The sequence below is a fragment of the Salvelinus fontinalis genome, chromosome 5 (genome assembly GCF_029448725.1).
Source record: "Salvelinus fontinalis isolate EN_2023a chromosome 5, ASM2944872v1, whole genome shotgun sequence".
Classification (NCBI taxonomy): domain Eukaryota; kingdom Metazoa; phylum Chordata; class Actinopteri; order Salmoniformes; family Salmonidae; genus Salvelinus; species Salvelinus fontinalis.
This window is the reverse complement of record NC_074669.1, coordinates 48,114,444-48,139,455: the sequence shown is the minus strand read 5'-3', so window position 1 is coordinate 48,139,455 and position 25,012 is coordinate 48,114,444. Positions and strand designations below refer to the sequence as shown.

General features: G+C 42.9%; 1 protein-coding gene across 2 annotated transcripts in view; it reads right to left on the bottom strand.

Moving 5' to 3' along the window:
* Positions 1–11,085: 11,085 nt before the first annotated feature.
* LOC129855742 (carnitine O-palmitoyltransferase 1, liver isoform-like) overlaps positions 11,086–25,012 on the bottom strand; it is a 71,057-nt gene continuing 57,130 nt past the window's right edge. The window contains exons 8-9 of one of the 2 annotated variants that reach the window (XM_055923725.1): positions 14,173–14,337; positions 11,086–11,655 (exon numbers count right to left, since the gene is read on the bottom strand). In XM_055923725.1, coding sequence (XP_055779700.1) covers positions 11,578–11,655; positions 14,173–14,337 — 243 coding nt within the window. In that variant the 3' untranslated portion in view covers positions 11,086–11,577. The remainder of the gene's footprint in view (positions 11,656–14,172; positions 14,338–25,012) is intronic. The other variant, XM_055923726.1, reaches the window with a different exon arrangement.

Here is a 25,012-nt window from a genome sequence, read left to right as displayed (position 1 = left end):
GCTAATGAAAGACACAGATCTTATGAATCCAGTCAACATTTCCGATTTTTAAAATGTTTTACAGGGAAGACACAATATGTAAAGATGTACATCTATTACCTAAAAACACATTAGCATAATCCACCATCTTTTATTTGTCCACCAACACCAGTAGCCATCACCAATTCGGCTAAACTAAGATATTTATAGCCCCTAACCAACAAAAAAACTCATTAGATGACAGTCTGATAACATATTTATGGTATGGGATAGGTTTTGTTAGAAAAAAGTGCATATTTCAGGTATATGGCATAGTTTACAATTGCACCCACCATCACAAATGGACTAGAATAATTACAATGAGCAACGTGTTTACCTAACTACTAATCATCAAACATTTCGTAAAAATACACAGCATACACGAATCGAAAGACACAGATCCTGTGAATACAGACAATATTTCAGATTTTCTAAGTGTCTTACAGCGAAAACACAATAAATCGTTATATTAGCTTAGCACATAGCAATTAGCAGCCCAGCATTGATTCTAGCCAAAGTGAGCGATAAAAGTCAACATCGCCAAAAGATATTAATTTTTTCACTAACCTTCTCAGAATTCTTCCGATGACACTCCTGTAACATCACATTACAACATGCATATACAGTTTGATCGAAAATGTTTATATTTAGCCACCAAAATCATGGTTAGACAATGTGAAATGTAGACAAGCTGCTAAAGAAAACGTCCTTGCGCCACTTAGACAGTGATCTACTCTTATACATAAATACTCATAAACGTGACTAAAAAATATAGGGTGGACAGGGATTGATAGACAATTTAATTCTTAATACAATTGCGTTATTACATTTTTTAATTTATCCTTACTTTTCAATACAGTTTGCGCCAAGCGAAGCTACGTCAAAAAACATGGCGTCCTAAGCCACTAAAATGTTTCGACAGAAACACGATTTATCATAATAAAAATGTCCTACCTTGAGCTGTTCTTCCATCAGTATCTTGGGCAAAGGATCCTTTCTTGGGAGAAATCGTCTTTTGGTGGAAAGCTGTCCTCTTGCCATGTGGAAATGTCAACTACGTTCGGGATGAACTGAAAAGCGTTCCCAACTTTTCACATCGTTGCAAAAATAAATGTCCCAAAATCGCACTAAACGGATATAAATTGCTATAAAACGCTTTAAATTAACTACTTTGTGATGTTTGTAACTCCTATAACGAGTGAAAAGATGACCGGAGAAATATAACAGGCTAAACTAACGCTTGGAACAGGAGAGGGTCGGTGTCTTCCACGCGCGTTACGCAGCAAGAAAAGACTTGCTAGCTAAAGGTTTTTTTCATTTGTAGGGCCTGTGAACGAGCAATCGAGCCCGTTGGAATCGTCATCACGTAAAGGCATCCAGGGGAAGACGTAAGAAGTGTCCGTATAGTCATAGCAACGACAGTGCCCGTTTAAATGACTTCAGAAAAGTGGCCAACGTTTCTCAAATCTGACTCCATGTCAGGGAAATTGCTGTAGAATGGGCTCTGTTCCACTTAGAGACAAAATTTCAACTCCTATAGAAACTATAGACTGTTTTCTATCCAATAATAATAATAATATGCATATTGTACGATCAAGGATTTTGTGGGAAGCCGTTTAAAAAATTAGCCACATTAGCATAAATAGTCTAAACAGCGCCCCCATCCCCAACAGGTTAAGTTATGAGTATGGCTGACTGTTTTGTGCTTTTTGTGAGCGAGAGAAGGCAGTATTGTGTTTATGAATGTGTGTGCGTGTGTCTGTGCGTGTGTGTTCGTGTTAAACCATAGTACATGAAAGCTTTCTCTGATTTATCTCCTGAATGTAATGTGAGTGGTTGTAAATAACAAAATAAATAATTTCCCAAATTACCAGATGGAAGGTCAGATAGATTTGCAAGCTTAAGTATTTATTTATTTAACCCTTATTACAGATGAGCCCTGAATTACATTCGATCACACCGACAGCGTCATTGCGTTTTGGTACACCAGAATTACATTTATTTCCAATTAAACGCTGTGTTTGCCTTGCAGCATTGCTTTGCAGAGGTAGTTGCAGTGTCGGTGTGGTGCATACGTTGGATTTATCGAACGTATGTGTCAAACTGTATATGTAGACAGCTTGACAGAAATGGTAGCAGATGTTGAATGTTGAACTTTTGTTGCATACATATCCAGATGACGCTGCGTACTATTTTTCGCAAGGAAGCTGTCGGTGTGTTCGAAGCATGAAGCTCACTGAAAAAGAAATGGCATTCAAACTTAAATTTGATCCAATCCCATATCATCATACTATTACTATTTATTTTCTATTTATACAAGTAATCCCACTTAGATCAAAAGAGGGATACCTCACCCAAAATGACAGCATACACATTGGTGGTCATTAAAACAATTTAGAAAGTGTGTTCAGTACTGTATCTTGTAGTATTTTCTATCTTGTTAAAAAAGGGGGGTTGAATTTTCCAAAGTTGTCAAGTTATATTTACAACTTGAGCAGCTGAGCGAAATCTGTGGGATGGCTGGATCATTTCTACGTCCTCTACACCCCCCCCCCCCCCACCCCCCCCCCCCCCCCCCCATGGTCAAACTTTCCAAGCTATAACAAGTGGCAGTTTGGTGACAAGAGTTAAGGCTCTATTCAATCAGTTTTGTGGAAATTCAGTGTTACAGCGTGATTGAAATTTAAAGACAAAGTTATTGCGTTAGCGGAAACCGCATTCACGGTAAATGCTGCATATGTCGGCTCAATCAGAAATGACCTTTACATTTCTATCGCAGAATCTGTTATGCTTCAGTGATACAGATTGAATGGAGCGTGAGTTTATGTGTTCCTCCACACATGTGAGACAGTGTCATTACTGAGCTCACTGCAAGTAGATCAGGCCTATAATTCCCTTCTGCCTGTCTAGTATGTAGTGATGATTACTAGTGTCTGCTGTAATAATGGTTTCTAGTGTCAGGTAATATGTGTGTTGTGTGTTTAAACCAATGAGTGTGTCTAATTAGTGGTTACACATCTCTCCAGCAGATGGCAGCGTTTCCCTAGTTGAGTAATGTGGGAGCAGGATGACGTTGGCCAGTTAGACACTAATACAAGGTCGATTTTGAGTCATTATACTTTCTCCCATGCTCCCAATAAAGTAATAAAAGTGTGTGTGTGTGTGACAATTTCCAGAGGAACATCAAGCTAGCAATCTCAGCGAGTGTACACAATTTTATTATCAATACATTATTATAACTTGTATAATATTACATTACATTATTATAACTTGTATTTTTCAAAAACACATTAGGACATGCAAAAGAAGAGGGTGGCCATAATAAGAGAGGAAAGAGGGAAGAGGGGATGGTGGGATCTCCCTCCTTTCTTGTTCCCTCCAAAGTTGTCTTCTCCCTTTGGCCCTATGAGAGCGGGAGCTTCTTTACTTCCACCGACCGCCAACCTTCCCCCTTTTTTTGGGGGGGGGGGGATCAGCTTAATATTGCGGAAAGAATGTTGCTTCCAATGTAATTGTCTGCATCATTTCCAATCCCCCATATTTTTTGGGGGTAAATATATATCCATTCACATATGCATACATATACACATATATACATACACATACCTACATAGACATACATACTTTTTTTAAAGAGTATACCTTTATTATTATTCCCCGCAAACCCTACCACCGATCCCCCAATTGGAGTAAACTGATAAGCATTTCTGTTTTTACCTTCAATTTATACATCTTATACACATTTTACAGACACAGTCTACTTTATAATAGTTCTCTCTTGTTTGTTCTTAGTCCTTCCTCTATTTCTGTTGTCCATCCAGTTTGATTTCCACTTGTAACTGTGCTATTTCACAATAGCTCTGCACCTATACACATTTCACAGATCCCGTATGCCCTACATTGTTAATCTTGTTATTAGTCCCACCCTTCAGCTCCACTCAACCTTTCCCATCTATCTTCCAACATCATCCATTTCGGATTTTTATTTGCCATATATTTTTCAACTGTGCTGTGATGCTTCACAAAAGATTTGAATCTTCCTATTCTCATAGCTTCCACGGATTGTAAATTAAAAATAAACATTTTTGCTAAAATAATTATTATATTATTGATTGATTGACTATGGCTTTTCAAATGCCCCAGTATTGCTATCTGTAGCGTTAGTTCTACGCAAATGCTGCAATTCTTCAACCATTCCTGGACCTGTGACCAAAAACGAGCTACATGCGGACAATACCAAAATAAATGGTCTAATGACTCTGCCTCCTCACAGCAGAATCTACAGAGCTGAGAAGATTGTATCCCCCATATAAATAACATTCTATTAGTTGCAAGAATTTTGTACAATAATTTAAATTGAAAAATTCCAAGTTTTGAATCCGGCGTTGTTTTGCGTATCAATTCATAAACCATGTGCCATGGAATGGGTACATCGAAAATCTCTTCCCAACTATTTTGCAATTTATATGGCACAGCTGTAAGTTTTTTGGTCCTTAAATGAAATTGGTATATGTTTTTATTTATCACACTTTTCTTTAACCATTTATGTTCTTTAATATAAGGCCGACATACAAGTTCCTTACTTTTATCCCCTTCAACCTGCCTCTTCCATTTTTGTGGTAATGCTGCAATTAATTGGTTGTAATTTTGGGTAGAGCAGACATTTCCATATGTCTGTGTTAGCTGCATGTGTGACATTACTCCACCAGTCCTATTTATGATATCATTCACAAAAATTATACCTTTTTTAAACATTTCTTCGATAAAAACAGTTTTTTTATCAATTACTATATTTGAATTTAACCACAAGATTTGTTGTACTATTTGTTCCGTCCTTTCAGGTGGATTAAACTGAAATTGCAACCAACTTTCTAAGGCTTGTTAAAAAATAAAGATATTTTGGAGATGATTTCCTTTTCAAGCAACCGAAAGTGAGCAGGTGTAATCTGAATAAAGGGAAAAAGGCCCTTCTTGAACATAGGATGAGACATTCGTACCAATCTACTAGAGAACCAGTTTGGATTTAAGTATAACTTTTGTATGACTGATGCCTTTAGTGAGAGGTCTAATGCTTTAATATTTAATAATTTCTGCACTCCAAATTCATATTCGTTATATAAATAGGCCCTTTTAATTTTATCTGGCTTGCCGTTCCAAATGAAATTGAATAATTTTTGTTCATATAATTTAAAAAGCAGGTCACTAGGTGTAGGCAAAACCATAAGCAAATAGGTAAACTGTGATATGATTAAAGAGTTAATCAGGGTGATTTTCCCACAAATAGACAGGTATTTTCCTTTCCATGGTAGCAAGATCTTATCTATTTTTGCTAACTTTCTATAAAGATTTATTGGAGTGAGATCATTTCTTTCTTTTGGGATTTGTATACCGAGTATGTCCACATCACCGTCAGACCATTTAATTGGTAAACTACATGGCAATGTAAAATGTGTATTTTTTAGTGATCCAATACGTAATATGGTACATTTATCATAATTTGGTTTTAATCCAGAGAGGATAGCAAATGTATCTAGATCCTCTAAGAGGCCGTGGAGAGATTCTAGTTGTGGTTTTAAAAGAAAACATGAATCATCAGCGTACAATGACACCTTAGTTTTTAGGCCCTGGATTTCTAATCCCTTAATATTAATGTTTAATCTAATTTTAACAGCTAACATTTCGATGGCAATAATAAATAGATATGCCGATAGTGGACAACCTTGTTTTACTCCTCTAGATAGTTTAAAACTTTGAGATGTAGCCATTATTTACTATTTTACACCTAGGGTTACTATACATAATTTTTACCCATTTTATAAGAGATTCCCCAAAATTGAAATATTCTAGGCATTTATATATAAACTCCAGTCGTACTTTATCAAAAGCCTTTTCAAAATCAGCTATGAAAACCAGGCCTGGTGTCCCCGATATTTCATAGTGTTCCATTGTTTCCAGTACTTGCCTTATATTATCTCCAATGTATCGTCCATGTAAAAAACCTGTCTGATTAGGATGAATAATATCGGACAAAACTTTTTTTATTCTATGCGCCAAGCATTTTGCTAGGATTTTTGCATCACAACACTGAAGTGTAAGAGGTCTCCAATTTTTTAAATGGACTGGATCTTTATATATACCACTTGGGTCCTGTTTCAGTAATAATGATATCACACCTTCTTGTTGCGTGTCTAATAATCTATCATTTATATAGGAGTGGTTAAAACAAGCTAATAATGGTCCTTTGACTATATCAAAAAAAAATTTGTATACTTCCACTGGTATGCCATCCAGTCCTGGAGTTTTCCCATCCTTAAAGGTCCCAATTGCATCAAGTAATTCCTCCTCTGTAATTAGGCCTTCACATGAGTCTTTTTGTACAGATGTTAATTTTACATTATTATTAGGGAAAAAATCCATACAATTAGTTTCAGTTAGTGGAGATGGAGGAGCCTGAAACGAAAATATATTCTTAAAGTACTTTACTTCCTCTTTCAAAATATCATTTGGTGAATCATGCGTGACTCCATCATTTGTAACAAGTTTTAATACGTTTTTTTTGGTAGCATTTCTATATTGACGATTGAAAAAGAATTTGGTGCATTTTTCCCCATATTCCATCCAGTTCGCTTTATTTTTGTAATATATTACACTGGATCTTTCTTGAACAAGTTCCTCCATTTCTTTTTGTTTTTCCTCTAACTTATTCTGTGCCTCTATGGTACCGTTTTTATTGTTATCTAACTGTACTGTTAGTCCTTCAATTTCCTTTGTTAATATGGACTCTTTTGATCGAAATTGCTTTTGTTTTATAGATGAGTACTGAATTGCATGGCCTCTAAAGGCACACTTAAAAGTGTCCCATACAATATGGGGATCTGCTGTACCTATGTTATGTCTAAAAAAGTCAGTTATAAATTCTTCTGTCCTAGTTCTAAACAATTTATCATCTAGTAGGCTTTGATTAAATTTCCAATATCCTCGCCCACGTGGAAATTCTGTAAGAGTAATATATATGCCAATTATGTGATGGTCCGACCGCATTCTGTCCCCTATCAAACACTTTTTAACTTTTGGTGCCAGAGAGAATGATATAAGAAAGTAGTCAAGGTGACTAGCTTGATTAAGCCTCCGCCATGTATATCTCACTAGGTCAGGGTATTTAAGTCTCCATATATCCACTAATTCCAATATATCCATGACATTCCTGATTTCCTTAAGTGCCTGAGGGTGATAGTTTGTAGTGTTATTTCCTTTCCGGTCCATAGAGGTATTTAAGACCGTATTAAAATCTCCCACTATAATAAAAGAGTCTAGTGTTGCTTGTAGAGTTGATACATTCTTATATATATTGTCAAAGAAGCTTGGATCATCATTATTCGGACCGTATAGGTTAATAAGCCATATATGTTTATTGTCCAATAACATATTTAAAATAATCCATCTACCTTGAGGATCTGTTTGGACAAGTTGCACATTTGGATCAAAGTTATTATTAATTAAAACCATCACCCCTTTTGAATTTCTTTGCCCATGGGAGAAATATATTTTGCCCCCCCAGTTCTTTTTCCACAAAACTTCATCTAAAACTGTCGAATGGGTTTCCTGTAAACAGTAGATATTATAATCCTTCTCTTTTAGCCAGGTAAATACTGATCGTCTTTTCTTATTATCTGCTAAGCCATTACAATTGTAACTGGCTATACTTATTTCACCACTTACCATAATGAGACACACCTTTCAATTATTTTTATCAAAATATATGTTTGTAAACGTCCTATTAAAAAGTAACATAATGATTGAGTGTCTATATAGTTGTACCATGACATTTGCATCTCCACTAAGCAAACCTCCAATTGGTCCCCACTATTCCACCCGCCAAAAGCCCCCATCTCGAGTTGGGTTGTCATCCCAATGCCCGGCAGACCACCCCCGACCCCCCCGCATCGCACAGCCCCACAAATTACATGTAACTATAAGTTCCTTGAATTTTCCTTCGCTGGTGCCTTTTCATTATCTGGATAGACACTTGTGGTTTCTAGCTAACGTTACAGCAATCAAAACAGTGGAGCGTGTAGTAAAGCATAACTTTAGTGGTCAAAACCATTCAGACACAGGGGGAGCGTGTTTGCAAAATGCCATCATGTCACGCATTTATACCATTTATGAAATGGTCAAATATATATATTTTTAAATACAGACTAGCTACAAAAATAAGTAAACATTTACAAATGATCCAATCTGATTATAATTTTCTGGTAAAAAAACATACATTTGCACCCCCCATGTAACGGGTGACGCTCTCCTCATCCTCGGAAGAGGTGAGGAGAGAAGGATCTTCAGACCAAAACGCAGGCTCAGGGAAATAAGCCATCTTTATTATAAATTACGATGGCACACGAAACGAAACAAAACACTTTCCAAACTACAAAATAAGAAAACGACGTTGACGCAACCTGAACATAAACTTACATAACTAAACATAAACTTACGTACAGGAAAACAGACGACATCGAAACGAAACGAAACAAACAAACGCTACAGTCCCATGTGGTACGAACAGACATACGGACACAGGAGACAATCACCCACAAACAAACAGTGAGAATGCCCTACCTAAATATGACTCTTAATTAGAGGCAAACGCAAACCACCTGCCTCTAATCAAGAGCCATACCAGGCAAACCAAAACCAACATAGAAACAGATAACATAGAATGCCCACCCAACCTCACGTCCTGACCAACTAACACACAAAAACTAACATAAATAGGTCAGGAACGTGACAGTACCCCCCCCACAAGGTGCGAACTCCGGACGCACCAGCACAAAGTCTAGGGGAGGGTCTGGGTGGGCATCTAACCACGGTGGTGGCTCAGGCTCCGGGCGCGGTTCCCACCCCACCATAATCCATCCTAACTTCCTCCCTCCAAGAATGTCCACCCTCTTTTGACCCCCACAAAATTCCCTTAACAACATATCCAATAGGGACAACACCGGGACAGAGAGATAAATCAAGAAAGAGGGATAGATAAGAATATAGAGATAGATGAAGATAGAGAGGGAGATTAGGATAGAGGGGCAACTCCGGACTGAAAGGCAGCTCCGGACAGAGAGACAGCTCTGGACTGATGGGCAGTTCTGGGTATCCAGCCTTTTCAGGCTGAAGGACAGCTCATGGCTGACTGACGAATCTCGATGCTCATGGCTGGCTGACGGCTCTCGACGCTCATGGCAGGCTGACGGCTCTCGACGCTCATGGCAGGCTGACGGCTCTCGACGCTCATGGCAGGCTGACGGCTCTCGACGCTCATGGCAGGCTGACGGCTCTCGACGCTCATGGCAGGCTGACGGCTCTCGACGCTCATGGCGCTCTGACGGCTCTGGCTGCTCATGGCGCTCTGACGGCTCTGGCTGCTCATGGCTCTCTGACGGCTCTGGCTGCTCATGGCTCGCTGGCGGCTCTGGCTGCTCATGGCTCGCTGGCGGCTCTGGCAGATCCTGTCTGGTTGGCGGCTCTGGCAGATCCTGTCTGGTTGGCGGCTCTGGCAGATCCTGTCTGGTTGGCGGCTCTGGCAGATCCTGTCTGGTTGGCGGCTCTGGCAGATCCTGTCTGGTTGGCGGCTCTGGCAGATCCTGTCTGGCTGACGGCTCTAGCGGCTCCTGTCTGGCTGATGGCTCTAGCGGCTCCTGTCTGGCTGACGGCTCTGTAGGCTCATGGCAGACGGGCGGCTTTGCAGGCTCATGGCAGACGGGCGGCTTTGCAGGCTCATGGCAGACGGATGGCTCAGACGGCGCTGGGGAGACGGATGGCTCAGATGGCGCTGGGGAGACGGATGGCTCAGATGGCGCTGGGGAGACGGATGGCTCAGATGGCGCTGGGGAGACGGATGGCTCAGATGGCGCTGGGGAGACGGATGGCTCTGGCCGGATATGGCGCACTGTAGACCTGGTGCGTGGTGCCAGAACTGGAGGCACCGTGCTAAAGACAAGCACCTTCCTACTAGTGCGGGGAGCAGGGACAGGGCACACTGTATTCTCAAAGCCTACTCTACCCCTGATGCGTGGTACCGGCACTGGTGACGCCGGGCTGAGGACAAGCACATCAGGATTAGTAGGGGGAGAATATACAGTGTGTACAGGGCTCTGGAGACGCACTGGTAGCTTAGTGCGTGGGGCCGGAACTGGAGGCACCGGGCTAGATACACGCACTACAGGGAGAGTGCGTGGAGGAGGAACAGGGCTCAGGATACGCACTGGTAGCCTAGTGCGTAGTGTAGACACTGTAGGTACTAGGCTGGGGCGGGGAGGTGGTGCCGGAAATACCGGACCGTGGAGGCGTACTGGCACTCTTGAGCATTGAGCTTGCCCAACCTTACCTGGTTGAATACTCCCGGTTGCCCGACCAGTGCGGGGAGGTGGAATAACCCGCACCGGGCTATGTAGGCGAACCGGGGAAACCATGCGTAAGGCAGGTGCCATGTATGCCGGCCCGAGGAGACGCACTGGAGACCAGACGCGTTGAGCCGGCCTCATGACACCTGGCTCAATACTCAATCTAGCCCTACCAGTGCGGGGAGGTGGAATAACCCGCACTGGGCTATGCACTCGTACAGGAGACACCGTGCGCTCTACTGCGTAACACGGCGCCTGCCCGTACTCCCGCTCTCCACGGTAAGCCTGGGAAGTGGGCGCAGGTCTCCTACCTGCCCTTGGCCCACCACCTCCTAGCCCCCCCCCAAGAAATTTTTGGGAATTACTTACGGGCTTTTTCGGCTTCCGTGCCAGACGCGTTCCCTCATAGCTCCGGTTCCTCTCTCCGGTAGCCTCCGCTCTCCTCAGTGCCTCCAGCTCAGCTTTGGGACGGCGATTTTCTCCTGCCTTAGCCCAGGGACCTTCTCCATTCATTATTTGCTCCCATGTCCAGAAATCCTTTCTCTCCTGTCCCTTACTCCGTTTAGTTTCCCTTTGCCGCTTGGTCTTAGCTTGGTGGGTGATTCTGTAACGGGTGACGCTCTCCTCATCCTCGGAAGAGGTGAGGAGAGAAGGATCTTCAGACCAAAACGCAGGCTCAGGGAAATAAGCCATCTTTATTATAAATTACGATGGCACACGAAACGAAACAAAACACTTTCCAAACTACAAAATAAGAAAACGACGTTGACGCAACCTGAACATAAACTTACATAACTAAACATAAACTTACGTACAGGAAAACAGACGACATCGAAACGAAACGAAACAAACAAACGCTACAGTCCCATGTGGTACGAACAGACATACGGACACAGGAGACAATCACCCACAAACAAACAGTGAGAATGCCCTACCTAAATATGACTCTTAATTAGAGGCAAACGCAAACCACCTGCCTCTAATCAAGAGCCATACCAGGCAAACCAAAACCAACATAGAAACAGATAACATAGAATGCCCACCCAACCTCACGTCCTGACCAACTAACACACAAAAACTAACATAAATAGGTCAGGAGCGTGACACCCCATTTTAATTTGCTTCATCAGGCAGCCAAAACAAAGGCACAGCCCTCATTGGAGCAGGATCATACAGTCTCAGTCCTCCCCTCTCGGAACAGCCGTGTCATTGAGGCCTCGTAGGTGAGGCAGAACATCTTACGATCCTGGGAGACAAAGATAAAGGGAATATTATCAGTATAATTATCTGAAATTATCAGTATTTTTCTCACTGTTCATGGATGGTAATTACGATAATTTTTTTCAAAGCTTAGCATACAGTACGATATTTTATTATACAGTAATAGCCCATTTCTGTAGTAGCTTACTCTAATTCCATTCCTAGTTGCAAGATAAATTGTGTTCTTGTATTATAACACATTTTATTCAGTTGTAGTAGTCTAATAATGTTAGCAACCTCTTAAACAAACACTTGTGTATTATTTATTTTATTTCACCTTTATTTAACCAGGTAGGCTAGTTGAGAACAAGTTCTCATTTGCAACTGCGACCTGGCCAAGATAAAGCATAGCAGTGTGAACAGACAACAACACAGAGTTACACATGGAGTAAACAATAAACAAGTCAATAACATGGTAGAAAAAAAATAAAAATTAAAATTAAAAAATTATGTAAGAGTAGGAGAGGAATGATTGTTTCCTTGTCAGAAGGAATGCAAGAGACTTTTACTAAAAGTCAATAACACCAGTGGCATGACTTCAACTAGTCCCTGGTCTTTCCAAAAATTCCTAACAGTCTGACATCCTGTTTGAATAGTGAGAGGGGATAGGAGAACTGTGGAAGATACCATGTCAAGTGGTATTAGAAGGGAGCCGGCAGAGAAGGATTCAGAAGGCAAATTTAGCTACTTATCCAAGACTAAAGCACGCATGAAATTCAGTGCTGAAATAAAAATAGATAAATAAGCGGCCAAATAAATCAGCTACAGGTATTTTTTTATGTGCTTGAGATACAGTATGTGTGATGGAGAAAAACGTTATTCTTGGGTAAGTACTCACATCTGCCTTCTGAATGTGTCTTTCAAAGAGTTTAACATTTGCCAGCGGAATCCAAAACTGTATTAGAATAGATAATATTCATAGGGACCAGCAACTTCACTTTGAGTTCCATTATTTTTTTTTAGATGGTCTTTAAGACCGAGCATTCTGTTGCAACTAGTGTGGTCACAAAGACGGCAAGTAACGCCAAGATCGCCCATCAAACTGTGCCTGGAAAAGATATCTTGACAAGATTGAAATACTCGGTTGTAATCCATATCTTGCGCCTTGCACTTAAAATCAGAAACAACAAAAAACACTCCCCCCATACCATAGATGCAGCTAGCTAACAGTGTGACATTACTGACATAGCTACTAGCTACCACTAAGTCAGCTAACGCAACCTTTTCTGACAAACAGCCTGCTTAGCTTGTTTCATTCACCCTAAAGTTGTAGACATGCTGCCCCTAAATTAAATGATCAGAAATCAGCCTGTATATCAGCATGTTTCTCCACAATTGCTACTTTTGATCAGCTGTGCACAGCAGCAGCTCACGGGACGCCACTGCAGTCGCGGCAACAGGCAGCTGCTTCGTGAAAACTCATAATAATGTTAGCTAGATAATAACTTAGCAACAGAAGCTAGCTAGCTTTTGTTGTAAGAATTCAACACTGGGTTAGCTGGTTAGCAGCATCCCTTTTGTTTCATACGAAGTATGACTGGCTGGCTCAGCTAGCTAGCTAGCTTAGCCAACGCTAGTTAGCTAGCTTAGCCAACGCTAGTTAGCTAATGTTGGACAAATCATGCTAGCTTTCGTGATATTGTCAAACTTCATAAATACTGCTCATTGGTGCACAAAACACCTTAGATGTAAAATGGTACAACCAAGATTTCCTCATCAAAAAATGTAATATTATTTTCAGATGTATTGTTTTAGCTTAGATTAATTCAGTGTGTTTTAGGCAATGGACTTCAATGAACGACGGCGTCCTAAAGATGGCGCTGCAACGCTGTGTTACGTCACTTGGAATCTATGATGGGGGCAGCCATAGGGTATTCTCAATGTTGTATATATGTTCTAAGAATGTCCTGCTGTATATATGTTCTAGGGATGTCCTGCTTACCCTGTAGTAAGATAGCTGCAGAGCCAGCTGAATGAAGGACATCCCCTTTAACTCCCCCTGTAGTTAACTCCCCCTCCCCCTGTAGTAAGCTAGCCAGGCACATGCAGGTAGCCTAGTTGTTAGAGCGTTGGACTAGTAACCGAAAGATTGCAAGATTGAATCCCCGAACTGACAAGGTAAAAATCTGCAGTTCTGCCCCTGAACAAGTCAGATAACCCACTGTTCCTAGGCCGTCAATGAAAATAAGAATTTGTTCTTAAGTGACTTGCCTAGTTAAATAAAGGTCAAATAAAAATATAACCCAACCAGTGCACCTGCCCTGTTGCCCTTCTATGAAAAAGTGCCCAGGTGGATTTTAATTTATGAAATATTCTAACATTTTATTTTAGAGTCTCCTTTACATTTTTTACAATTTTAAAATGTAACGAATTGCTAATTTAATTAGCTTGAATCTGAGAAAATACCCCCTCCCCCAAGAGCACCAGCACCCCCAATGGTCTGAGCACAGTCCTGAAGCTAGCTGCAAAGCCAACTGAATGAAGGACATTCCCTTTAACTAACCCTGTAGTAAGCTAGCTGCAGAGCCAACTGAATGAAGGCATCTGGGCTGATCTTCAGCTTCTTGATGCGTCCCTTCCCAAAGTCCCTGAAGGGGAAGACATGACAGTCCACATCCTCAGCTAGGGCCTGTGCCACAGACAGAGAGATGGACACCTGCTCCTGAACCTGAGGAGAGAAAGATGGAGAGATGAGGGGAGGAAAGTGATGGAGAGAGCAGGGGAGGAAAGACATGGAGAGAGAGAGCGAGAGAGGGGGGAGGCACTTAAAAGCTTGTTCATTTTTATGAGTTTATTTCATGAAGACCTCTTTCATAACTACATTTTATCTAGACATATCTTGGTCACTCACTGACCAGATAATCCTTTCAGATCTAGTGTCTAGTTAATCTCTCTCTGTCGAACCGTCTGGTTTCCAAGCGCCTCAGAACGGGACTTGACTGGAAGCCTATGGCAGGAGCGGACGAAACAACGGCAGGTTTTAATTGGCTCATCTCTGTCCATCACCATCTAGCGCAACCCTTAGAACGTCCCCATAAGTGTGCTACATCCGGGGGCCAGTATTGTTTTTGTGTTCGTGTGCAACAAATAGAACTTGGTTATTATTTTCTTTCTCAAAATAAACTGCATATTCTTTCCAATTCACAGCTGCTTTTGTAGTATCTTCTAAGAAGAGTTTGACACTTTTCTCAAACTACCAGTGGCAAGCCATCTCCCACAGAGATGGGTTCAACAATCTCCTCCAGTGCTTTACAAAAGTCGTAGTGTTCTGCATCATTGCCATTGATACGGAAAAGACTGTGATTGTACTTTTTACTGGGATAGTGTTCTGTAGAACCACGACATCATCTACTGCCTTTGATGGCGTGTCCTTACTTTTTCTATTTGAAGACAGTGTACAGTGCATATCATATGTTACAGGACGGATAGCAGAGTTACGCTGGCTAGCTATTAGAATGAACCATATGTTCCTACTACCTCGGGTTACGGGGAATTATTTCCGTGGTGCACCATAAACACTTTTCCGCCTCAATAGTTGTGATTCGCTCTTTTAATTGATTATCATGTCACTCAGTAAATCCCCCAAAGAGGACTGAGAGAGAGAGGAAGAGAGAAAGAAAGACAGCGAGAGATAAAGATAGAAAGAGGATGGAGAGGATGCAGAAAAGCTAAGCCATGCTTTTGTCACTTCTAGATTAGACTTCTCAGGCTGCCTCGATAGAGCACTAAATAAACTTCAGTTAGTGCTAAATACAGCTGTTAGAATCTTGGATTGAACCCCAAAAATGTATCATATGTGAGGGACGGGCTTGATTCGGTCTTATGTAGCAAAATTTGAAAATTTGTTTTTTTAATTGGATAAAAGTAGAGACTCAAGCTAGAAAATGGTATATCATACACTGCAGTTGAGGAACAATGGGAAAGTAGCCCTGCTTTGAAAGTTGATAAACTTGAAACCCCACATTTGAGAAAATGGCCTTTGACTGGTAGACCTACTGGAGAGATCTTCTTTGTCTAAACCATTCACCATCGTTCACACCCTCTTAAGCCTTAGCCCCACCCATCTCTTTAAGGATTCATTTGTGAGACCATGTGCTAAACATAGTGAGTACTGTAGTGTACTAAACAACCAAAGATTTCCAGACTAAAGGCTAGTTTATATTACGTCTATCGACTACAACCCCCAAATTTGATCATATTACACCAGTGCTGGCTTCCTGTTAAGGCTAGGGCGGATTTAAAGGTTTTAGTGCTAACCTACAAAGCATTACATGGACTTGCTCCTACCTATCTCTCTGATTTGGTCCTGTCGTACATACCTACACAAGACGCAGGCCTCCTTATTGTCCCTAGAATTTCTAAGCAAACAGCTGGTGACAAGGCTTTCTCCTATTGAGCTCCATTTTTATGGAACAGTCTGCCTATCTATGTCCTATGATTGAGTGTAGTCTGCCTCACGGGTGCGAAGGTGAACGGCAAGGCACTGGAGTGACGAACCACCCTTGCTGTCTCTGCCTAGCCGGTTCCCCTCTTTCCACTGGGATTCTCTGCCTCTGACCCTATTACAGGTGCTGAGTCACTGGCTTACTAGTGCTCTCCAATGCCATCCCTAGGAGGGGTGTGTCACGTCAGGCATTTTTTCCGCTATACTTGAGTGGGTTGAGTCACTGACGTGATCTTCCTGTCCGGTTTGCGCCCCCTCGAGCTTGTGTGGTGGGGGACACCTTCGTGGGCTTTTCTCATCCTTGTCTCAGGTTAGTAAGTTGGTCTGTTGATATCCCTAAAGTGGTGTGGGGGTTGTGCTTTCTCAAAGTGGGTGGGGTTATATCCTGCCTGGTTGGCCCTGTCTGGGGGTAAAGTCGGACGGGGCCACATTGTCCCCCAACCCCTCCTGTCTCAGTCTACAGTATATCTATCTATATTGCAATAGTCTATTTGCTGGGGGGCTAGGGTCAGACTGACCTATCTCGTGTAATTCTCCTATATTAAGTATGCATCCCCACTCCTCAGGTGCTGACCTGTTGTACCCTCTATAACCACAGATTATTATTTGACCCTGCTGGTCATCTATGAACATTTGAACATCTTGAAGAATGATCTGGCGTTAATGGCCGTGAACTCTTAGAATCTCCACCCAGCACAGCCAGAAGAGGATTGGCCATCCCTCAGTGTCCGGGTGGCCACTTGATTAATTGTTCAGCAGTCTTATGGCTTGGGTGTAGAAGCTGTTATGGAGCCTTTTGGACCAATACGTGGTGTACCGGTACCGCTTGCCGTGCGGTAGCAGAGCGAACAGTCTATGACTTGGGTGACTGGAGTCTTTGTCAATTTTTGGGGGCTTCCTCTGACATGCCTAGTATATAGGTCCTGGATGGCAGGATTTTTAAATTGAACCTTTATATAACTAGGCAAGTCAGTTAAGAACAAATTCTTATGACGGCCTACCCTGGCCAAACCCTAACCCAGACAACGCTGGGCCAATTGTGCGCCGCCCTATGGGACTCCCAATCACAGTCGGTTAGGGTTTAATTGGGAGTAGCCCTGAGATGCAGTGTCTTAGACCGCTGCGCCACTCGGGAGGGTAGGGCATACTGGGCTGTACGTACTACCCTCTGTAGCGCCTTACGGTCGGATGCCGAGCAGTTGCCATACCAGGCGGTGATGCAACCGGTCAGGATGCTCTCAATGGTGGAGCTGTAAAGCTTTTTGAGCATCTGTGGACCCATGCCAAATCATTTCAGTCTCCTGAAGGGGAAAAGGCATTGTCGTGCCCTGTTCACAACTTTCTTGGTTTGTTTGGACCATGATAGTTTGTTGGTGATGTGGACACCAAGGAACTTGAAACTCTCGACCCGCTCCACTACAGCTCCATCGTTGTGAATGGGGGTGTGTTCGGCCCTCTTTTTCCTGTAGTCCACAAATTCAGTATACTGTTAGTTATAATGGATATCACATGATCAGGATTTTTTCTTTTTTAAACCTTAAAGACATTAAACCGGTCTTCTCTTGAGATTAAAGTCTTAATTACAGTATTACTGCAAGATGGGAATTGCCACAACGACGTTCGTTCTTCAAATTGTGTATTTTATTAAAGCACACAAAAAACGTTGGTACTGGCCTACACACAATATCCCATAATGTCGAAGTGGAATTATGTTTTTAGAAATTTTTACAAATTAATAAAAAATGAAAAGCTGAAATATCTTGAGTCAATAAGTATTCAACCCCCTTGTTATGGCAAGCCTAAATAAGTTCAGGAGTAAAATATTGCTTAACAAGTCACATAAGTTGCACGGACTAACTGTGTGCAATAATAGTGTTTAACATGCTTTTTGAATGGCTACCTCATCTCTGTACCCAACGCATACAACTATCTGTAAGGTCCCTCAGTCGAGCAGTGAATTTCAAACACAGATTCAATCACAAAGACCAGGGAGGTTTTCCAATGCCTCGCAAAGAAGGTCACCTATTGGTAGATGGGTAAAAATCAATACACCCAGTCTCTACAAAGATACAGGCGTTCTTCCTAACTCAGTTGCCGGAGAGGAAGAAAACCATTCAAGGATTTCACCATGAAGCCAATGGTGACTTTAAAACGGTTACAGATTTGAATGACTGATAGGAGAAAACTGAAGATGGATGAAAAACATTGTAGTTATTCCACAATACTAACCTAATTGACAAAGGGACAAGAAGGAAGCCTGTACAGATTAAAAATATCCCAAAACACACATCCAGTTTGCAACAAGGCACTAAAATAATACTGAAAAAATTGTGGCAAATCAGTTAACTTTTTGTCCTGAATACAAGGTGTTACGTTTGGGGCAAATCCAATACAACACATTACTGAGCACTACTCCATATATTTTCAATAATAGTGGTGGCTGCATCACATTATGGGTGTGCTTACTGACTAGTTAAATAGTGGTTCAATATTTTTTGTTGTTGTAATTATCATTAAGGACTGGGGAATATTTCAGGAGAAAAAATAAACAGTATGGAGCTAAGCACAGGTAAAAATCCTAGAGGAAAACCTGTTTCAGTCTGCTTTCCACCAGACACTGGGACATGAATTCATCCTTTCAGCTGGACAATAACCTAAAACACAAGGCCAAATCTACACTGGAGTTGCTTACAAAGAAGACAGTGAAGGTTCCTCAGTGGCAAAGTTATAGTTTTGACTTAAATCTATTTGAAAATCTATGTTAAGACCTGAAAATGGTTGTCTAGTAATGATCAAAAAACAATTTGACAGAGCTTGAAGAATTTAGAAAAAAATTATAAGCAAATGTACACAATCCAGGTGTGGAAAGCTCTTAGGAGACTTACACATGTAATCACTGCCAATGGTGCTTCCACAAAGTATTGACTCAGGGATGTGAATACTTATGAAAATTAGATATTTCTGAATTTCATTTTAAATACATTTGCAATAATGTCTAATAACATACTTTCACTTTGTTATTATAGGGTATTGTGTGTAGAAGGGTGAGAAAAAAAAAAAAAAAAAATTGATTTCAGGCAAAATGTGGAATAAGTAAAAGGGTATGAATACTTTCTGAATGCACTGTATCTTGAAAAATATATTCAAGGATAAATTGATTTTATTTTTAAATAAATATTTATCTTTCTGATTTTACAGAAATGTATTTAAAATGATCATTATCATATTTGGAATAGAATGAGTCTCTCTCGACACTACCAATTGTTCCTGCAGTAATGATTCACTATCTTCATCAAATGTTTTTATAATTTATCTGCAGATAATCGCCAAAAAGCCAAACAGTATGCAAATTAGGAAGCCAAATGAAGGGCTTTCTCTCCAATGCGATAGGCTACACTGGCAAGTCCCGACCGACATGGTCTTCATATTGTCACGATCGTCTATAGTAGAGAGTGAGGACCAATGCGCAGCATGTGGAAAATAAGCCATCTTCTTTTATTATTCTACGAAGATGAACATGAAACGAAACACTTTAACAAACTAACAAAATAACAAAACTGACGAACGTGAAGCTACGAATGAACTAGTGCATACATGTGTAACAGGGTTGGTTATGTTTCCACTTGCCTCTAAAGAAATGTGTATTTGATGTTCAAGCATTCTTTTTGGTTAGTTCAATTCTGATGACAATAAGGGGTGTTGTGATTGGCCCCACTTGCAGATAGGGGGAGATCGCGAACGTCAGGTCTTCCCAGTATGAAAATGTGATGCAAGGGGTAGGTCACGTTCTGAATACTGTTTTCTATTTTCTATTTTACAATGTGTACAAGTTTGCTGTACGTTACTGATTTTATACATGTGTGGGTATATGGGACCTGTTAGGGATTGAGGGGTTTTCTGGGATGTGCTTTGGCATATGATTGCTGTAAATAATTGTGTTAGCTAGCATACACCGATGTCATGGTCACATAATCCACGGCTAACACAGTTGTCTTCATGCTACAGATTTTGTCATCGACAGCCATCAACACTGTTAAGCCCTGCACAACTAACGTGCTGTTTCCCATTTAACAACAGGTATTTATACATGTTATATTTTGTATTGTATTTTTGTATTTTGTTCGCCCAGTATGAAAATGTGATGCAAGGGATTTTGTCATCGACAGCCATCAACACTGTTAAGCCCTGCACAACTAACGTGCTGTTTTCCATTTAACAACAGCAGAAATAAATGATGCTCAACTGGGACCACTGGCCGAAGTGATTTATTATTAGAAAACACAACGCATGGAGAGTACACTATCCATCTGTTACACATGCAACATAGAACATCGACATAGACACAGCGACAACACAGCGACAATCACCCACAAACAAACAGTGAGAAACAACCTCCCTATGTATGTCTCTCAATCAGAGGAGAACGAAAACACCTGTCTCTGATTGAGAGCCATTCAAGGTCAATTAACCCTTTAACCCAACATAGAAACACAACACATAGAAATGCCCACCCAGCTCACGCCCTGACCAATAAACACATACAAAACAAGAGAAAACAGGTCAGGAACGTGACACATATCCTAGAAAAATAGAAACAAAATTGTTGGTTTACTTGTCCCGATGCGATTCCATAGACATACACTGAGTGTACAAATCATTAGGAACACATTGCTAATATTTAGATGAGGCTTGGACTCTACAAGGTGTCGAAAGGGATGCTGGCCCATGTTGACTCCAATGCTTCCCACCGGTGTCAAGTTGGTTGGATGTCCTTTGGTTGGTGGACCATTCTTGATACACACGTGAAACAGTTGAGTGTGAAAAACCCAACAGCGCTGCAGTTCTTGACACATTCAAACCGGTTCGCCTGGCTCCTAATACCATACCCTGTTCAAAAGCACAACTATTTTGTCTTGCCCATTCACCCTCTGAATGGCACATACACAATCCATGTCTCGAGGCTTAAAAATCCTTCTTTAACCTGTCTCCTCCCCTTCATCATTGGGCTCCCGAGCGGCACAGCGGTCTAAGGCAATGCATCTCAGCGCTAGAGTCATTGTAAATAAGAATCTGTTCTTAACTTACTTGCCTAGTTAAGTAAAAGGTTAAAAAAAAATCTACACTGATTGAAGTGGATTTAACAGGTGACATCAATAAGGGAGTATAGCTTTCACCTGGATTCACCTGGTCAGTCTATGTCATGGAAAGCACAGGTGTTACTAATGTTTTGTACACTCAGTGTATAACTATGTTGTATGATTTATTAATGGCAAAGGGGTATAAGAGATCGACTTTATTCAGTCAGTTCGACACCTTTTATAAACTAGTCAACACTTGCTGTTTCGTCGTCAATTAAAGCACAGTCAATGGCCACGGCTCCATGGCTGGGAATATGAAACACGCAAAAGAAAATAAATGTGCCAGAAAGCCTAATTATTGTTTAGTGTATTTCGACTCATCGTTACCACTTACATTACATGGGACGTGCAAATTCAATCAGAGAGACGATGAAGAAGCATCATGCTCTCTCCTCCGTGTAAAGAAATTTGACTGCAACCAACCTCAGCACACACAAATCACACATGTACTGGGAGGCAGCACAGACAGCAAACAGTGAAACCAGCAGTGTTTCACCGTCCTCGCTCGCTTTGTAACTGACAGCCGCCTGTCCTACAGATGCCGTATCTTAATTTAATCATCCGGTTATAGCAGAACTTTTCCTGCACAGAAGGAAATGCAAACTTGCACTGTATTCAAGGTTTAAAAAGTTTCTAATTTCCACTTTAAAATGTCAGAATTGTTTTGCCGTAAAGAAAAAATGCATCAACTCCTACAAAAAAAGTAGTATTAATTTTAATCCACATAACAATTCACATTTCCTGTTGCTGCAGGATTATTTTTTTCCTGCTGTGTGGAACTGGCTCAAATTAAGATACAGCATACTGTAACGATACTCTAAATCCTCCTCCTCCTCAGACGAGGAGAGGAGAGAGGGATCTGAAGACCAATGTGCAGCGAGGTATGATGACATGATTTATTTAAGACACGACAAAACAACAAACACGACGTAGACAGAAAACGAACTATACTTGAATAAACTACAAAACAAATAAACGATGAAAACAGACCTGGACACGAACTTACATATAACTTGAAGAACGCACGAACAGGTACACGACTACAAACAAACGCTACAGTCCCGTGTGGCACGAACATACATACAGACACAGGAGACAACCACCCACAAACAAACAGTGTGAAAACACCTACCTTAATATGGCTCTCAATCAGAGGAAATGAAAACCACCTGCCTCTAATTGAGAGCCATATCAGGTCACGATTAAACCAACATAGAAACAGAAAACATAGACTGCCCACCCAAACTCACGTCCTGACCAGCTAACACATACACAAACTAACAGAAAACAGGTCAGGAACGTGACATAACCCCCCCCTCAAGGTGCGTACTCCGAACGCACCACCAAAAGTCTAGGGGAGGGTCTGGGTGGGCATCTGACCACGGTGGTGGCTCCGGCTCCGGACGCTGTCCCAATCCCACCATAGTAAATCCCCGCTTCTGTGTCTTCCTCAAGGTGGCGACCCTCGCCACCGACCTTGGACTGGGAACCCTAGACATGGGTCCCGCTGGATTTAGGGGCCGCCCCGGACTGAGGGACGGCAGCTCCGGACTGAGGGACAACACCGGACTGGCTGGCGGATCCTGGCTGGCTGGCTCTGGCGGATCCTGGCTGGATGACTCTGAAGGCTGGTCCTGGCTGGACGGCTCTGAAGGCTGGTCCTGGCTGGACGGCTCTGAAGGCTGGTCCTGGCTGGACGGCTCTGAAGGCTGGTCCTGGCTGGACGGCTCTGAAGGCTGGTCCTGGCTGGACGGCTCTGAAGGCTGGTCCTGGCTGGACGGCTCTGAAGGCTGATCCGGTCTGGCGGAAGGCTCTGGCTGATCCGGTCTGGCGGAAGGCTCTGGCTGATCCGGTCTGGCGGAAGGCTCTGGCTGATCCGGTCTGGCGGAAGGCTCTGGCTGATCCGGTCTGGCGGAAGGCTCTGGCGGCTCCGGTCTGGCGGACGGCTCTAGCGGCTCCTGTCTGGCGGACGGCTCTGTAGGCTCTTGGCAGACGGGCGGCTCTGTAGGCTCTTGGCAGACGGGCGGCTCTGTAGGCTCTTGGCAGACGGGCGGCTTTGCAGGCTCATGGCAGACGGGCAGCTTTGCAGGCTCATGGCAGACGGGCAGTTCAGGCGCCATTGGGCAGACGGGCAGTTCAGGCGCCGCTGGGCAGACGGGCAGTTCAGGCGCCGCTGGGCAGACGGGCAGTTCAGGCGCCGCTGGGCAGACGGGCAGTTCAGGCGCCGCTGGGCAGACGGGCAGTTCAGGCGCCGCTGGGCAGACGGGCAGTTCAGGCGCCGCTGGGCAGACGGGCAGTTCAGGCACCGCTGGGCAGACGGGCACACCTGTAGGGAGGAGACGGAGAGACAGCCTGGTGCGTGGGGCTGCCACAGGACCCACCAGGCTGGAGAGACCTACAGGAGGCTTGATGTTAAAAGGCACCTGAAGGACCGGGCTGTGGGGGAGCACTGGAGCTCTGGTGCGCAGCCTTGGCACCACTCCCCCAGGCTGGCATACTACTCCAGCCCGTACCCTCCAGAGTGCAGGCACAGGTTGAACCGGGCTGTGGATGAGCACTGGAGATCTAGTGCCTACTACGCGCACTTCTCCCTTAGGCTCCACTCCCACATTTGCCCGGTACGAGCGGAGCGTAGGCATAGGACGCACTGCACCCTCCCAGCGCCCCGGAGACACAGCACGCAGAGCCGGCGCAGGATACCCTGGACCGAAACTGCGTACCGGAGACCAGACGCGCTGAGCAGGCACAATACGCCCCGGCTGGATGCCCACACTCACTTGACACTTTCGGGGGGCTGCCCTATAGCGCACCAGGCTATGGGCACGCACTGGCGACACCGTGCGCTTAACCGCATAACACGGTGCCTGACCAGTGACGCGTTGCTTATAATAAGCACGAGGAGTGCGCTCAGGTCTGCTACCTGGCTTAGCCACACTCCTCTCTAGCCCCCCCCCAAAAAAATTTCTGGGGTTGCCTCTCGTACCTGTCCCGCTGCCGTGCTGAATCCTCATATCGCCGCCGCTCAGCACTCGCTTCCTCCAGCTCAGCTTTGGGGCGGCGATACTCCCCAGCCTGTGCCCAGGGTCCTTCTCCATTCAAGATCTCCTCCCATGTCCATGAATTCTGGGATTTCTGCGGTTGCTTTCGCTGCCCTTTTCCCCGCTGCTTGGTTCTGGTAATTTGGTGGGTGGTTCTGTAACGATACTCTAAATCCTCCTCCTCCTCAGACGAGGAGAGGAGAGAGGGATCTGAAGACCAATGTGCAGCGAGGTATGATGACATGATTTATTTAAGACACGACAAAACAACAAACACGACGTAGACAGAAAACGAACTATACTTGAATAAACTACAAAACAAATAAACGATGAAAACAGACCTGGACACGAACTTACATATAACTTGAAGAACGCACGAACAGGTACACGACTACAAACAAACGCTACAGTCCCGTGTGGCACGAACATACATACAGACACAGGAGACAACCACCCACAAACAAACAGTGTGAAAACACCTACCTTAATATGGCTCTCAATCAGAGGAAATGAAAACCACCTGCCTCTAATTGAGAGCCATATCAGGTCACGATTAAACCAACATAGAAACAGAAAACATAGACTGCCCACCCAAACTCACGTCCTGACCAGCTAACACATACACAAACTAACAGAAAACAGGTCAGGAACGTGACACATACCTATCAATAGATCATTACAAGATGCATATCGTTCATCCTAGCGGGAGAGGGCTCGACTGAC